Genomic DNA, 17,861 nt, shown 5'->3' on the forward strand with positions numbered 1-17,861 from the left:
TTAAGTGCATTCAATTTTAAATATGAATATTAAAAAAAGTAATTTGACTTTAAGAACTTACAGGCATTTAATTATTAAAAAGCTCAAGAAATTCAAGAAAGCAACCTGCATTAATTATTATCCGTATAAATGACATGTTAAAAACACCACAATTCAACAATGAACGGTGTATTAGTGGTGTTAACTTGCAAAGACTTGATTATAAAATTCAAAGTTTCTAAACTAAAAATAATCTAACAAAAAAGAAATACATGTATAGAGGCTCAACTAAAAAGTTAATAAAACTATGGCCTATATATATTAAATTAACACTTTAATTTGGTTTTTCAGAAACTTTCACATTACACTACATACCAGATATTATTATATAGGTACAAAGAGTAATAATGATACACAAAGTTAGTGGGAGATATGTCAAAATTGCTGTATTTCCTGTCTTCTGTTTGGCCTATAAAATTCTGTACTTTACAGATGCTTCATGTGTAAGTTTACTGTCGTGAAGATGTTGATGAACGAATTTCCCCTTGCTCAGTAATTGAACATCTTGAAGGTGGACCAAATATGCTTAATACCACCTGCACCAGAAGGAGAAGAAAGCCATCAAAATATATTTCCAGTATCTCCAACAAAGTTCAAATATTATGGGATAAATTCAATGAAATCCTGGGATACAGTAGAGCTGGGCACCCCATCATCGATTTTTTGACAGAAATTTTAACCATTATTTTTCCGGCTACAAGTATCTCACCAGTTGTAGAACAATTTTTTGGATACAAGTATCTTACAAATTCACAGAAATGTTAACCCTCTCTATCTTAACCAGAGACCCGATTCTCGCAAACCGGTTTATTGATCGGTCCTGACCTATGTTGCTTTTGTTACTATTTTGGTCCTGTGAATTTTTTTGTTATATGAACATTTTATCCCAATTGCTCCGACCATGTCATATGGGACAGAATCAAGTGTTTTGAACTAAGTTAAATTGACAAGTCCGTACACACGACAAATTGTGAAGACAATAATTGAAAAGGACGAATCAAGAATCATGACTGACCGGCAAAAAGACAAGTCCGTGCAAGAAACCAAGAAGCACTAACGACAAGTACATCCGAAAGTAATAAATCTGCAAAATGAAAAGATTAGTTATAGCAAATATAACATGCACAAAAAAAAGAGTAATAGAAAATGTAACAGTCAGGCCTTAAATTCATAATACCACAAATACTTCTGTTCTTGAGAAGCAAAGAACAATAACTCCAACCAGCTTTGTTAGTGTAATGCCACTGCAATCGCATGAAGAAGTAAATTTTGTGCAGAAAAATAAAAATAGAGCACACGATTTTAAGACAAGAATATGGGATGCAGATGCTGATAGAGCACAATCGCAGTGAAATTGGTGTTGCAAATACGATGAGAAAATGATTTTGTAAAAAGGATCACTGCATCTAGTCATTCATAAGTCAGAGTGTAGGACACTGAAGGACAGAGTGAAGAATGACTTCATCATTGAATGCATGCATGCATGTGTGCAATTCAAGCAATTAAACATTAAAAAAAAAACCTAGCACAAAATCACCTGAACACTGAAGCGCCCATTGTACTCAAAGCTTCCTTAGCACGTTGATCTCTGTCTCCACTTGCTACCTGTAATAACAAGATTTGGCCATGTGGAACTAATAAAAACTAGTTCATAGAAAACATAATAATGACATGTAGCTCAGTATTACAGAATTCAAAGCTTTTTACTAATACTATTATTACTTAAAAAATTACAGTAGTCATATAAGCATTTTTATCCATCTACACCTACAATTACGAGATCAAGTTTTAAGGGAGTAATAATATGTGGAAAACAGAGAATGATGAGTTACAAAATTATTTCTCACTGAATTCCACTGAAATCAAGCGAAGACATGATAGATTTGAACTTATAGACGATGACTTAGGTAGAGGTGCATAATGCGTGTGCAATGTAAAAGGGAAAGCTGAGTAATACTAACAGTGAAAGAATGAGTCATATGCACACAAAACTCAACCGCAATGCCCACTGACATAACAAGGTTGACCACCGAGAGAGCATTCAACTGGATATTCAGAATGGTCATCACTCCCTACACAGCATAATCTTGTTATTAAAAAAAATAACTAGGTGATTCAAAATAACTATGTCACTAGTCAATTAGCAAGAAAGTGAAAAATAAAATAACAGGAAAAAACAAAGGTAAAATACCATAAGATCAACAACAACCATTGCCAAGACCAACAAAATTATTGATGAACTCCATAAACTGCATAAAAGTTGAATGAAAAAGTGGATCAGACCAATATTTCACTAATTCATCAAACAATAACTCGTTGGTACCTCTATCTAATTCAGGAAGTTAGAAGTAAAAAACATCTTAAACCATTTGCTAAAATAAATTCATGCTCACCTGCCCGTGATAACCAAACAAACGATAAAAACCGCACCTGTTTACATCATTGAATGATTAAGATAATGTTTTATAGGCTAAATATCAACATACATAATAAATAAATTACACTCTGTATCCATTAAATACACGATTGTATAATCTAATTCTTCTAAAAATTTTCGTAAGATCTATTTTATCCTCGTTTTTCCCTTAACACAAGTTTTTCCCAAGAAAGTAACAACGTACAGCAATGACAATGCACAATAATATATTTGCATATTCTTATCACACCACTTTGAGAAAGCCACTCAAGTCTCAGTACTAACCAATAGCTATAGCAAGGTTGACCAGTGCAGTCTTCCATATATGAAGGTATTGCTCAAAAAACATATAAAACACTGAATATGGAAAGATCTCAATCTGCATCAGAAAAGGAATGTTAGTTTGGATATAGAAAATGTGGTAAAGATCTAAATCTGCCGCTTGACACTTTAGTTCAATCTGATTGAATACCTTCTGTTTCTACATTACGCAAATGGCCAAAAACATTTTATTCAGAGGGTGAACTGATTACACTACCTTTAAAGATTCAGAAACTCTTGAACTGAATTCTCGAGCAGCCCTCATAGAATTAACGTAGTCAATCTAAAACATATTTACAGTTAAACACGAGTCCTTTGATACAAATAAGAATAACTAATTATAGAAGTAACATAGAAATACAACCTGCTTGTTAAGCGGGGTATGATATGTACGAAATGATGAGGCGGGAATAATGCTATTGTTGTAGCCTGGCAACCAAAACACAATCAAATAATTCATGCCATATTACACGTTAAACTGATTCAGACTTCCGGATTTACAGAACAGAATTTGAACCAGACTTAAATTGAATAAAGATTCTTTAAATCAATGAACCTGTCAGTTCAACACTGCTGGTGTATGCTCCGTGACCACCTTTTGCACAATCAGCAGATGGCAGAGAACTAAGGAACCATGGCAGTTTCTCCCTAAATTGGGTTGTAGATGGACGATCATTCTGGAGATCTGAGTGACGGAAACACTGCACAGTTTACAAAGTGCTGGAGTAAGGTCTCAGAACAGAAAAAATAAAGTATTCAAAAAAAATAAAAAATTAAGAGGTTGAAAAATATCTGTTCAATTACCGTTGTGCAATCTTTACATGTTCCAACTGAAACACAGGAGTTGTCCCCAGGAGCACAGCAAGGAGGCTAGAAAGAAAACAAAAAATCTTTCAGCTACAATTAAGTTATTGTATGCTTTGACTGCTTTAGAAAAAAATTATCCACCATCTACAACTTTTCTCTCAATCTTTTGTACAAAATTTTAAACCTAGCTCCATTTCTTTGCAAATATTATTTTTTTTTCATTTAAAAATATTCTTTGATTATAAAACTAATAAAGTAACAAAACTGAAAATCTTAGATCCAACTCTAACACATTAAGTAAATCGGTAAACTCCAAGCCATGTGCATGATTGAGTACATTCCCTCTCATCAAGACAAGTTATCTATTATTCATCGTGAACATTAGCAATTCTAACAAAAAGTACAAGAAACATGTATTATAACAGAATTAAGATTTTACACATTGATCAATAACTTATTATCATATGCACCTGACCTGATCATCAGGAGGGCAATAACTCCCATTTGTAAACTTCCTGCAGCACCCAAATGCTTCTGGAGATACCCACACTAGAAAATCATCCAGCCATGAGGCAGCTGGCTTGGCAATATAACTTGTGTCTGGTACTAGGGCCACTTTAGCAATCTACAAAGGTAAAGAGACATCATTCATTACAGGGAGTATCCGAGTTATCACATGTAGGAAAAGATAAAAAATTACTTTAGCAAACAAGTAGATGGATAGCATGGCCTAGCCACTCATTACAGGGAAAAAGAACTCCAAAAGGCCTCATTAAGAAATGATGGATTTGTAATAACAAATGTTCTGCTAATAACCAAAAGAATGGTTACATAAACATTCTCACACATAAGGAGCAAATAAGCCAAATATGCAGAATGATCAGAGTCGCATAAGCCATACCTCATTTAAAAGAGAGTCTGAATTGCATCGGCTAATGGAGCAAAGCTGATTTGTTTGTGGTGATTCTGAGCTGAGGTGAGGAAAATAGTATTAGAACAAATCATCCGTAACATTAAAAATAATTAGCCAAGGTTAGGCATCTACATTCCTCATCCAATGGTATATTCACATATATTCAACTCAAGTTCAAACACTAATAGCATATCTCTATTGAAGATGGAGTGAAGAATTCAAAACCATTGTTGGGGATAACAACTTGTGACCCATACCACCTCGTATCCAAGGAAGATGAATTTAGAAAAACACAATTTTCTATGATTCATGCTATGGTAATATTAGTTTGTTTTATTATTCGTGTATAAAGCCTAAAAGCAAGAATGAAACATTACAAAAATATAGCATTAAACAATAGACTAAAAGATGACAAAATACTTTATACTATGACTAAATGCAGAAGTTGAAAGCATAAAATTACATTATATCATGATTTAAGAAATTTATTCATTAGTAAGTTTGGACAGAGACTGGCAGTTATCTATATTGGTAGTACAACTAAAAATAAACATCAAATTGGGTGCAATATACACAAAATAACCATGCATTAATATTCCTACCACTTGCCTCCCAGAAAATTAACAAACTATGCAAATACTAATTTCTATACACAACCGTGGGTGGAAAACAAAACACAATAGGTCCAAATTACCTGTAGTTATAGTTTTTCACAACAAAATACAAAGGAGGTCCAATTCTGAGATATTCTGAAACATTACTGAAATAACCCTGCAGAAAGATAAATATGCTATTTGAACACATGCACATAGACAAAAATTCAAAGAAACATGAAGTCTGAGTCAAACTTTAAACCTGAAGATATGAATCTCGAGGAAGAACAATCTCTTGCTCTAAACCAGGTTCAACTCTAGTGCTCAATGCCTTTGTAGTTCAGATATAGATAAAAATAGAGGGCGGAATAAGGAAAGCAATGCATTACAGAAGCACAAATGTATAGTTTAACTACTTTCAAAAACTGTAGAAACATATACAAATACTTACAATGCTAGCAAATGTAAATCCCACAAAAACTGCTATGACAACTATTTTTACACCCCATATACTCAGAATGGGAGCATGAACCTCCTGAAAGGTAAAATGAACAGGCAGCATAAGAAGCTAAGTGCTGATAAGAAAAAAAAGGATAAGAAGCTAAGTATAACTAATTGTCATTGGATTCAAAAGACGTGTAAAAGCACTACAAATGACTAAATAAACTCAAAATTTTGACAAAAGATTCAGTCTTCATTACTAGAAGATTACAAAAATGTTTAAAATGTTAAATTAACATATTAGTCCCTAAATTAACATGATCCCGCCATAACTGATTTTCAACAACACTGAATGTACTTCAACAAGAAAAAACAATGTCAGATATGCTTTCACAGGCATCACCAAACATTATTGTTGACAACGTCATAACTACCTTCATATATCGAGCCAATAAGCCAGGTTTTCTTTGTCCAATGCCTGAGAAATTATAAAAACGCAAACTTCAATGAAAGTGACTGAAACTTCCAATTTTGAAAAGTACGATAATGTTAATCCAAAGACATAGTTACCAAACAGGAAAGAGGAAAAGCTTACGATCAAAATGAAAAAATAAAATAAAAATATGCAGTGATAAACATATAAGTTTCATCTAAGATTAAAATGTAGTCATACCTATATCAGGGTCCGAATGTACTTTTATGCATGGAAAACAGTCAACCCTTTTATCTTCTGCCCGCAGAGAGTCAAGAACTATCAAAGCAACAAAAGCAGTAACTTGCAGGAGAAAGTCCAAAAGAACAGCCAATGCTGTGAATGAAAGTGAGAAGGAAAGCTAAGGATTAGCATTTGACACGAAACAAAAAACTGTAACAGCAGCAAAGGTATAAATTTCCAAGAGGATAAAAATTTACCAGCAAACATGGAAAACACACGGATTGCAGGCATGGAAATAAAACTACCAACTGCAAATGCTAAAACCTCCGAAACACTGGCCAGTGTTATTGATGGTCCAACTTCCACAAGTGCATTGCTTATTCGTTCATCTAAGGGCAACTCCAGTCGTTGTCTTTTTACAGCATGAACTAGTATACACATATTATCAACCCCAACCTAAGAAGATTCAAAAAGAAAAACAGGAAGTGAAGAATGGTAAAAAATATAAGTTGGTAAATTGTAATATGATATACGTATTTAACAGAACCAGTCATTGGGTAATATATTGTTCTGATAGTACACATATTCATTTCTATAAGAAGTTTAATGATCACAGAAATGCACTGTAGCCAATCAAATGACACATTGGAGTAGACAGGGAAGCAATCAATTAAAGAAACGTCCCAGTTTCATTGATGTTGTTCATCTGGCTAGAGCAAAAGAATCATATATTATAGGAAAAGATGCATGATTAATATCATTGTATTCTTAAAGATAATTCTTGGTAGCATTCTATATGGTTGTTTTGTCTCATTTTCCAAAACCAACAATGTGCACTTTACTTCACATTCTTTGGCTCTAAACATTAAGGAAGTCTCACTTTGTTGTCAACTTTTAACTTGATTCCTCGTTTTCTACTCATATTATATAAATGAGAAATTCCTTTCAACATCATGAAACTTGGGTAAACTCATCAAAATAGTGAAAGTTTACATCAATTAATCAAGGAAAATACTATATAGGCTTTTTGTTAATGAAAATCCGATGACACACCGAGTCATGTAAAACATCATATCCAGGTCAATCAAACAAACCTAATTATGAGTAAATAAACAATAACTTCAAGAACATAATAATAATCATCACCACCAACACAAATACCACAAACTAAAAAATAATTATAAATATATGTTTCATAAATAGCCATTATTTTATAACTTTGTAAGAAAAACAAAACTTACAGCTAGGACAAGAAAAGGGATAACTTCCATGATGATCAGAGTAGATTTTACACCAAGGACACTAAAAAATCCAACCGACCCAAGGACAGACAACATAACAAGAATGACTCCAGAAAGACCAAGTAGCACCTGTAATCCAAAATTATTCAATGGATATTAAAATCAGAAATGATTTCCATAAGTAAATACTAATGAAGGATTAGGGAGGAGGAAAGATACAGAAAAAAAAAATAAAGAAATTGAAGGGGAGGAAAGATGGCTTGATATTGTGGTTCAGACAGCACCTTTGAAGAAATATAGAAAAATGAAGGATGCAGTGTATCCCCTAGAGTAAGAGATATATAAGCAAACATCACAAGATAGCTAACCTGCAATAAAATAAGGTACAACATAAGAATTAAACAAATTACACCTACAAAAAGAACTTGTTCAGATAAATCCATAATCATGCCTCACGTAAGAGAAAAATTAAAGTACTAAGGACAAGCATGTGTCAACAATAGAAAGTATAATATTACCAATATAGTAATAGCGTCTGCAGTACTTTCTCTTTTCAACTCTTCTTCAACAGAGCTTTCAGATGAAAAAGCTAGAGTCAAATTTCTTGATTGTACCATTGGTAACAGTTCATCCTATCATAAAGAACACCATAGATGCAGGAAATCAGGAAAACTAGGATTAGTGGTAGAAATAGTAATGTCCTGACTCCATTATACATGACCATATAACATCACAAAGCACAAACAAACATTTAATGCACCTTTGTACTTTCCACAAAGGAAGACCTTGGACCCAGTTATGGGATGTGTAAACTAAACTATAAATGTGAACACTAATACTCATCAGGAATCATACTCGTATGAAGTATTTCCTAGGAATGGATGAAATTGCACCAACCTAAACCAGTTATTTCTGCTGAAGAAATTGGCAATCAAAGCTTTAAAATATACAGTTGACTGTTGACTAGCAAGACGTGATATTAAAATATACACGACACTAACCTTCACCAGCTGAATAAAGGTCTTCTCCCAAGCAATTGCCTTTCTTGTTCCATTACCTTCTTTATCAACGGCATTATTTACTGGATACGTTACAACGAATGCAGATGCCTGTCTTGAATAAATTACATTATGGTTACCATATGTTCAACAGAATCCCAGTCATTCACGACATAGAAGGAAAAAGAGAGTACCCCTGAATAATCATTTCCAGAGAATCCTCCTAATACAGTGCTTGGATCAAGAGGAGCTTTAAATGCACTCATACATAGGTCTGCTGAGGAATAATGCTGAACGAACACAACATTAGAAAATAATAAGGTCATTTTTAAATTATATCATTGACTCCTTTAAAATAAGGAAGTGCATTTTAGATAATAGAGCATTTATAATTATTGTTTAGAAAATCTAGGATTGAGATTTATAATTTTGAAGTCTGCGATATCATAATTTCAACAATTAATATTCTAATCAATGGTATAAAGGATAAAGGTTCTAGATTGCAAGAACGAAAATATACCACTTATTATTCATATCAGACAAAAAAAAGGTCTTTTTCCCCTGATTATTAGTCTTTAAAACTTTCAGAGAGAGATCTGATGCAATATGTAGTGTAAAATGAAGTACAAGTTATCCAATCATGACCATCCACTCCCCCCAAATTCCAGCGAAAAAAAATCAATAACATTCAAAAGGATTTTAAATGACATCCACATCAACGAGATTACCAACCACTGACTTGCGTGATATTAAAATTAAAATTTAGCAGAATGCACAGAGAAGGTATTCCCAGTAGTTGTCATGGTTCTACTTCTATAATTGCTCTATGCAAGAAATTAAAGAATATTTAAATTGCTGAATATGTAAAACAACAGTAGAATATCTAAAACTACAATCAACTTGAAGATGTAAAGTTAAAATTTGGTACCTCGAAACAGTAATTGAGATGGTCAACTCCCCCGTAATTGTCTAAATTTTTGGGATCCATTTTGAAGTACTGTTAATCAGGAGGGGAAAAATTGCTATTCATAATTTTTAAAATGCAAATCATTACAACAAATATGATGAAACATTATAGTTTTGTGGCTGCAAATCAATAACTATACCTGCAGGACACTTTGAGTAGCACAATCTTTGTCTAGTGGCTTCATACATATGTCTTGCAGAGATACCATCGAGCCAGAATAATTAGCACGAATAGCATCAACCTGAAAGCAAAGCCCTCAATGCAACATAATAATCAAAATATTTCAGTAGTACTACAAGATGTAACACATACCTTTTTCTGTATTTCAAACAAAAATTTAATGTTGTCATCTGACACAATTCTTGGTGATGTACTATTTACGTGATCTGGAATTGTTGCCAGTATGAGCTGTAAAAGAAAAGTGGCTGTCTTCATTAAGATAAATTAGCAAAAGTCTAGCCTGAATATTATCTCAAATTGCCTAGTGTTGCAAAATGCAGACTGGTGTTGACTTATTATTGGGAAGACAAAATTGATATCAACATTATAAAAGGAAAAATGATAAACCTCTTAAGAGCGGATTACAATTATACTATTATACAGTTTCATCACCTCCTGCCCTTTTTGATAAAAAAATGCATGTAGGGTAAACCTTTAATAGAGAAAAAGGATTTTTTTCGTTCCTTACAACAAATTTGTCTTTCAGTACATGTTATTCACTGGAAATGCATGTAAGTTGAAAGCAAAATAAATAAGAAATACACATCCTTTTTTTTTCATGAGTGAAGCAAAGAAGTAACTGAATAAAATAAAATTAGCAAAACTTTCACAGGGTGGAGTTGTTGCATATTGTACTGGTAAACAAGCTTATCTTTTAGTACATGCCATCCTCTGAGAATGCATGTAAGGAATCTTAAAGCCAAATAAAATAGAAAGATACATCTTTTTTCCATAAGAGAAAAAAAGAAGTGACTATAAAATAAATAGCAAAACATTCACTGGGAGGAGTTGTTGCATGCTGTACTGATGAAGTAAAGGGGGATCAAAACAAGAACCTGTTCAATTCGGTAAAATGGAGCAAGATGACTGTCAAAAAACTGCTTCTCTTGCGCTGCTTTGCTTCCAGGTCCTACCCAGAGCTAAGAAGTGTAGGAAGTTATTTTTCCAAATCCAAGTAATTTAGAGAAATATATAGTAAGGTAAAAAAATATTATTCGGATACCAAGTAGCCTTGACAGTAAACCATAACACATGATAGCAGTATGTTAAAGCCACTTCTTCCCAGCCTATATATATATTTGCTTATTACATTAAACTTCCAAATTTTAATTGTTCATTTTTCATCTTTATGCTCTAGCAAAACAAATCTTCAATGACACCCTCCCCCCGATTTCCATTTGAATTAAAAATTACAATCAGTCATTAGATTTCTTGATACTCTTATTAGAAAAAATTTCAACCAAAAATTTTCCCCTATTATACAATAGTGGAAACTCAAGTAATGGAGCCAAAAAGAAAAAAAGACCAGCAAAAGAGTTTGCTACATACAAAAGGAGCACTGAAAATCAGAAAATAACAAAACAGTACATTTTTTAACCACAGACAGCTAGTTGCTTAAAAACTTCAGAAGTGAGGAGAAAAAAATTCATTGACTAAATATGGAAATTAATTGCACTTGTATCATTTAACAAAATCTAACAGAAAAAGCTTGTAGAGAAAGATAACAAAATGAGACGGCATTTTAAACAAAAAGAGTAGCAACTATGTGATATTTACCTTCTCAGGTCGTGTCTCAACCTTGAACTGAATTAGACCAACACAGAGGAGAAGAATAATAGCGACAGATGAAGCCAACATCACAATCGGATGTCTAGCTACATACGATCCATATTTCCTATTTGCAAAAGTGAGGTCAGATGACAATCTACTTCAGATGATATATGTTGAAGCATAGGCAGTAACCTGTAAAAATTTGACATATATCCCTGCACTGCAGAGAGCCGGACTTCATTTCTGTTTTCTCGGGCATCTTCCATCATCTTATAATCAAGATCAGTTAAAACAAAGTCAGAATTGGAGAAACATGCATAAGGAAAAGAAACAAAACTTTTCCTTTTAAGTTGAAAAAAGAAAGGAAAGACAAACATGCTAAGATTAAAAAGTAGCATACTAACATGAATCTGCATTGGGAGGTTCTCATCCTTCTCCCTGTTACGAGTATACAGTGCACCGTCACTAATGACATTAGACACTGATTTAGTTCTGTATGTAGGTTTCCTTTCTCTTATCCGATGATACAGTCCCCAACCCAAGAACACACAAATCAGTATAATGTACAAGACTGCCAAAATAAAGTCAACACATTTCACCTACAAATGCCAAAGGTAAAACCACGGTAGTCAGCAGCCTCCACAAACCCCAATTTATTCATCATTATGAACAGCAAGCAAATACATCTGTAAATACCACAATCATTATAATATGCTAGCTTACCACTAAAGTCCCAACTTTCACGGAGCATGAATCCTTCTTACTGGTGGTAGTTGAAGATGAAACGGAGCATACTGAAGATGAAGGGCAGTCACCACAAGAACAGCCAAGAGAAATATCTCCACACGAATAAGTTGAAACATTCATAGGTTTCATGCCAGATGACTCAATTGCATTTGACCTGAATGTAATTGCATATGGTGAACCAAGACCATGAGGGGCTGCTTTTCTACCAATAAAAGCAAACCAATCTGGCAAAAGTATTCTCAGTATAAGCATCAAACTTTCAAGCAATGAACTAAAAAATAACTTTACACAACTAATTCCATGTCAAAAGGAAGATTTACGTTTGCTATGCTGCTAGTATCACATATCAGTCAAATTACCGTAATGATAGTCATACAAGTTTGTTTTTGCATAGACAGGGCTATAAGAGAATATCAAATTATGTTTAAGAGGAAAATCCTGCAAAAACCTCGAAGAAAATAAAATATAACAAATAACAAAAGCAAATGCACTCTACTACAAGTAAGATGCAAAGTTTGTTTCCACCATTGCATGTATGCTAGAGATACAAAAGAAGACAAAAAATCACAAACCAATAACCCTAATGCATCTATGCATGTCACTTTAGGAGAGGTCCTGCACATGTATACAAAAAGCATTATACAAGTCAATTTCAGTGACAGGCTTGATCATCCAAAGTTCAGAAGAACTATCCCCTCCTTCCCATTTGTTGCCATGCTTTAGAATTTCAAAGTTAAATTAATTTATTTTTCTCAACTTTACCCTTACATAAAAACGCTCTGAATTATTTTAAATTTATTTGTTTATGTTTATAAGCAAGTGGAATGCATAGAGAACACCATAATTATTTACACCACTATGGAAAAAAAAATAGTGAGAAACATGAATTGGACAATTTGGTGGGAAATACTATAGTAAACAAAATGGTGGCAGGTAGTAGAAATTTTAGAGTATTAATTCATTTTTACTTAAGACACATGTTATGAAATAAGGGTTTTTAGTTGAAATTTACATGTACTAAGTATATCTTAATCCAAGTGCAACAACCTTAAACATGAAAAGAAATGGGAAGAGGGGAGTAATATATTTCTACGTTTCTACAATTCAACAATGTGGTCTGAAATCATAGACATGACATGAGTAAAGAGAAACAATACTTAGTTAGACTTAAAAGTACAATACCTTTAAAATTCTGAGCACCAGCACCAATGAACTGTAGAGCTCGAGAATTCATAGTGCCAAACTTTACCTCTTTGCATGATTCATATAACCCTTCACCATAAGCATCAGCTATTAAATAATCAATCCCACCCACTGTCAAATTACCATCAACCTGTAAGTTATAATAGTTGGAGTCTATTAGTAACATTGGCATGGTAAAGGAAACACGGTAGCAAGCTATGATTTGCATCCAAGATAATGACAATAGTAATATACAAGAACAACAACATGAAATAGGCTTTTTTTTTTATAAATTTCTTTTGGTAAAAAGATTGATAAATAACAAAACTGAACATACAAAAGTACAACACTTGGAATGTGTACAATCTTACATTGTCAACTGAGGTCACATTGATGAATAAACTCTGGTTCGGAGAACACGTAAGCTCACAAAACAGATTCAAAAAGTTTCTTAAGCATGCTGGACAACCTACAAGAAAAGGAATGGCCTGCCATAATGTACAATGTGTTAAAGGCGTGTTGCACAGCATTTCAAAATTTTGTGGCAATATTAACTAGAAAGATAAAGACATGGTATAAGGCAGACTATGACTAGTCCAAACATTAGTTTCCATAATTCCATAAAAATCTTTGAAAACAGAGAGGCGGAAAGATAAAAGATAGAAGATTGACCTGTTGGACCTGTGTCTTTAATGTGTCAAACTGAGCTTCTGTACAACAAACGTTCCCCGTAATAGTTGGACACAAACTTTGGATCTTCGATGAGAACAAATCATCTGGCTGGGAAAAGAGACAGAGATAAAGGGTTGACCAGATCATGACAAAATTAAATCTTTAAAAGTTCAAACCAGATGATGTGATGCAACTTTACCTTTATGTAATAAAAGAAATCAAAAAGTGCAATATCAAATATCATATCACAGACTAAAAATCTAAATGCAAAAAAAAAAATCAAGAAAATAAATCTTTTGGAGAAAAAAATATAGGACAGATGGATGAACATTACTCAGAAATACCTTAACAGCCGGGGAACCAAATGGACAATTCACTACTTTACCGTCACTGCGTGTTCCACAAATGTCATACATTGCACAGTAATCCTGGGAATGCTTTTCCCTGTATAAGAACAAATGGAAATGAAGTTTTCGCCGCTTTCAGATAGAAAAACACGGGCAGTCAATTCCTGTCTTGTAACTACGTTCATCTAATGTATTGTAGAATTACAGAAAATTACGAAAAAGAGGATCTATGTACTGTAGATAGACAAACAAACAGGATTTTAAAATTGAAGCGACACAGTCAAGACACAGTCAAGAAACACTACCCCGCTGTGTTGGCATTGGAGGTCAAAAGAAGTCTTGTGGACAAGTTGTCGGCTTCAACCGAAGATGAAATTGAAACGAACTGCAAAACACGATCCACAAAAGTTAGCTATCCGACCAAACCAGGTAACCAGTTCTCTTACTTCCAAATCAACTTCAAGCCAGTAAAGCAGCGAACACAGTCTGAGCCGCGTGATAAAAAAGACCATGCCGTAATCAACAATCAACAAAGAACCGTTCTCTTCTTACTCACAGCGTTCGCTTCTTACTCAAGAACATTTTCAAAATCTTGAAGCAAATTCTTGGTAAAGAATTCTTTCATCTTTATTTAAATTTTCTCATCAACGAGACAGAGTATAAAAAGAAATTCAAGAAACACAGACGCATAGACAAAACATGAATTGCATCCTCCGAATCTGGGAAATGATGACCAACTCGGCACATAATTGCAATTGAAGAAGGTCGGTAACGAATGAAGGAAGGAAAAATGCAAAAGGTGTGAGAGAGTGGGGAAAAAATTGCCTGTAACAGAACTAATAAGGTGAAGAATCCTCGGCGAAGGTCCATAACAACCAGTAGCCGCTGGCAACAGCACTTCTCGGTTGACAGAGATGAAAGAGTGAGTGAGCTTGAAACCTGAAACCGTTTGCGGTTGTGGCACACTGAGAGTCAAAAACCGCATTTATAAGATTACAGAGTGGCAACTCATGTGTGTGACCAAGACTCGGTGTTTCTCGCGCGTGATGCAGCCTACTCTGCTTATATATATCTAGGGTGTTAATGTTTGAATTACGGATTTTTTTCTCAACCCCCATCAACCTCGTCATTTAACATTGTCCTTTTGATTACTGTTACTAAAACAATTCAAAGGGAAATTGTACATTTATATATCTCGACTTTTCTAACCTATTCAACGTTTAATCAAAATTTAATTATTTTATTTTTTAAGTAGTTTTCTTAATTTATTTCATGATTTAAAATAAAAATAAAATTTTATTAGTGTTAAGTAAGTATAATAGAATAAAAAATAAAGTGTAAGTATATCATCACGTCAATTTTAAATGCGTCTATCTATGTTTTCATAGATTTAAATGGGTCTGTTAAAAAGATTGAATTTATCATATATTTCTGTTATTTAAAATATTACTTAAGTATTGTATCTAAATTTCATACATGCATGTATCTATTAGGAATTTATGATGTTTTTTGTTTATTTTTAAATTTGTTTTATCATTTGTGGTTGTAATGCATGTATAATGCATAAAATATTTGATACTCATTCTGTCCATTTTAGATAAGTTATTTAATGTCATTGTTGAGTATTGAATTTAATACATATTGGTAATTAATCCATCATAATTATTTTTATATGATATTCATTTTAAATATACAAATGTATTATATATTGTAAATATTGTAATTAAATAATAATGAAAATATGTTTACACCTTCTAAATATAAATGTGTGTACATACTATTTATTGTAATATATATTATTGCTATATATTAAATATAATATATAATAATAAAACAACTATATAGAGCTCAGGTTTGAATTGGTAAAATAAAATTCAATTTTTTTTTTTATTTTTTTTAAAATGTGAATTGAATTAAATTTAACTTACATAACGTATGGATTAAACTAGTTTGAACCGTGTTAATGATAATTTATTAATAACCATACTTTATTAGTACTTTTATTATTTTTTTAATAAATTTTTATTATAAATATATATATATATATATTAATTTTTAGTTACTATCTTTTATAATAATATTTTAAAAATAAGTAAATATTTTGTTATTAATATCAAATAGAGTCAATTTACTTTTATTTATTATAATAAATATATAAAATATATGGTGAGTTTTTCCGTTCATACTCTCAATACCTTAATAAATTTATATATAAGAAACCGCTAGCATTTTTTAATAAATGTAAGAGTGTTAGTATTTATTAGCACTAATAAATAACAGTTGTATGTAACAGTTTTTTTACAAAGATTAAAATCAGAAATAAAAGTTATTTAATATTTTTACACGAAAATAACTTATATGTGGAAGAAACCCTGTCACTTTTCCCTATAACGATCAAGTATATAAACCGCGATATGTAAAAGGATCTTAGTAATTAAAATAAGTAGTGCTTGAAAAAGTTAACATGATTTTTGCATAAGATTAAACGTTGATTATTAATTTACAAGTATGACTATGTTAAACATTTTTGCAACATTTTACTGTCTCACTAAATTTTTTGTTGGTTATTGCTATTATATTAGAAAATGGAAATGCAAATCAGGAAATAATCCCCATATGTGTCATTAATCGGTGTCTTTTTATCGATGTAATGTTATGTTTGTTTGACTTATAAAAAAACATAGCATATGTAATTTTGTTTGCTTGACTTATTATTTGACTTATTATCGATCCAACGGTATGAGTTACCTTCTTGATATAAATATTTGATATAAATATTGTAATTTAAAAATAATGAAAAAAGCTATTAATAATTAAATCAAGGACTTATGAGGGGTGACATTCAAATATATGAAGACATGTGTCCTTTTCAATGAATAATTTCAACTTTAAAATGAATTTTTTTCCTTTTTTTTAGAATATGTAATGTAACTGTTTATACAAGTTTAGATTAAACATCTTAAAATAAACAAATAATAATAAATATGTAGCATCAAAGGTTATAAAAAATTATTAAAAATTCTCCATTTGTTTAAAAGAAATATTTTGTTCAGAAAACGAAATTTCTTGATCTATAAAATATGGAAAAAAAATTCTTCGTCATCTTGAATACAACCGATGCTAGGTTATGGTTTTGATCAAATGTTTCACCAGGACATTTGTTTCATTCAAATAGACAACGAGAATTTCTAAAATCTTGTAATTTTCATGATAAAAAAATAAAAATTAGAGTAGCTTATAAAAACTTCCCATTAGAGCCAAACTTGCCAAAATTTGAATATGCATTGTTTAAAAATAATGTGGCACGAATAATTTCATTAAAACTTTGGAATTTGAAATTCTAATATTGGATTTTTGTCACATGTGAAAAAAAAAATTGTCACCTTTTTTCTATGTTTGTTGTCCAAAATTGAAATATTATTATAATCGAGGAAAATGTTTTTATGTTGGTTGCTTTAGGCTATGATCAATTGATGTAATATTTTGTTCGTACAGCATATGGTTAGTCTTCTTTGGTGTGCATTTGTGTTGAGTTTTAATTTTATTGATAAATTGAATACATAAATGATTATGAGGAGATTTTCCATAAAGGAATTAGACCTTTTCAATTTAAAATAAATAAATAAATAAAATGTTTGAAGGTGTATGAACTAAATTATTTTAGTCTATAAAGAAAAACTTTAAAAGTTATGATTTAGTCCCTAAAAACAAATATTTTGAATTGTTCAAAATAATAGATGTTAAATTATTTT

General features: G+C 32.0%; 1 protein-coding gene across 3 annotated transcripts; it reads right to left on the reverse strand.

Annotated features, from left to right (window-relative positions):
* Positions 1-268: 268 nt before the first annotated feature.
* On the reverse strand, positions 269-15,172 carry LOC114163314 (Patched family protein). Of its 3 annotated transcripts, XM_028047545.2 has the most exons (39): positions 14,935-15,172; positions 14,415-14,494; positions 14,107-14,206; positions 13,763-13,870; positions 13,462-13,578; positions 13,091-13,241; positions 11,885-12,132; positions 11,566-11,760; positions 11,354-11,430; positions 11,168-11,285; positions 10,447-10,530; positions 9,704-9,799; positions 9,531-9,632; positions 9,353-9,421; positions 8,619-8,714; positions 8,428-8,535; positions 7,945-8,058; positions 7,711-7,794; positions 7,427-7,555; positions 6,443-6,641; positions 6,204-6,338; positions 5,965-6,008; positions 5,541-5,624; positions 5,352-5,420; positions 5,191-5,267; positions 4,485-4,554; positions 4,059-4,208; positions 3,581-3,646; positions 3,333-3,477; positions 3,141-3,205; positions 2,994-3,059; positions 2,741-2,834; positions 2,433-2,469; positions 2,231-2,288; positions 2,001-2,111; positions 1,577-1,644; positions 1,217-1,283; positions 1,055-1,123; positions 269-575 (listed from the first exon to the last, which is right to left on the reverse strand). In XM_028047545.2, exons 1-39 carry the CDS (start codon positions 14,977-14,979, stop codon positions 489-491), a joined length of 3,882 nt encoding a protein of 1,293 aa, XP_027903346.1. In that variant the 5' UTR covers positions 14,980-15,172; the 3' UTR covers positions 269-488. The 3 variants fall into 3 exon arrangements, with proteins under 3 accessions (XP_027903346.1, XP_027903348.1, XP_027903349.1); XM_028047547.2 differs by lacking the exon at positions 14,935-15,172 and having other exon boundaries at positions 13,763-13,866; positions 14,415-14,500; XM_028047548.2 differs by lacking the exons at positions 13,462-13,578; positions 13,763-13,870; positions 14,107-14,206; positions 14,415-14,494; positions 14,935-15,172 and having other exon boundaries at positions 11,885-12,062.
* Between the last annotated feature and the right edge of the window lie 2,689 nt (positions 15,173-17,861).

The sequence above is a fragment of the Vigna unguiculata genome, chromosome 9 (assembly GCF_037176805.1).
Source record: "Vigna unguiculata cultivar grain cowpea cultivar isolate G323 ecotype 2 chromosome 9, ASM3717680v1, whole genome shotgun sequence".
Lineage (NCBI taxonomy): Eukaryota > Viridiplantae > Streptophyta > Magnoliopsida > Fabales > Fabaceae > Vigna > Vigna unguiculata.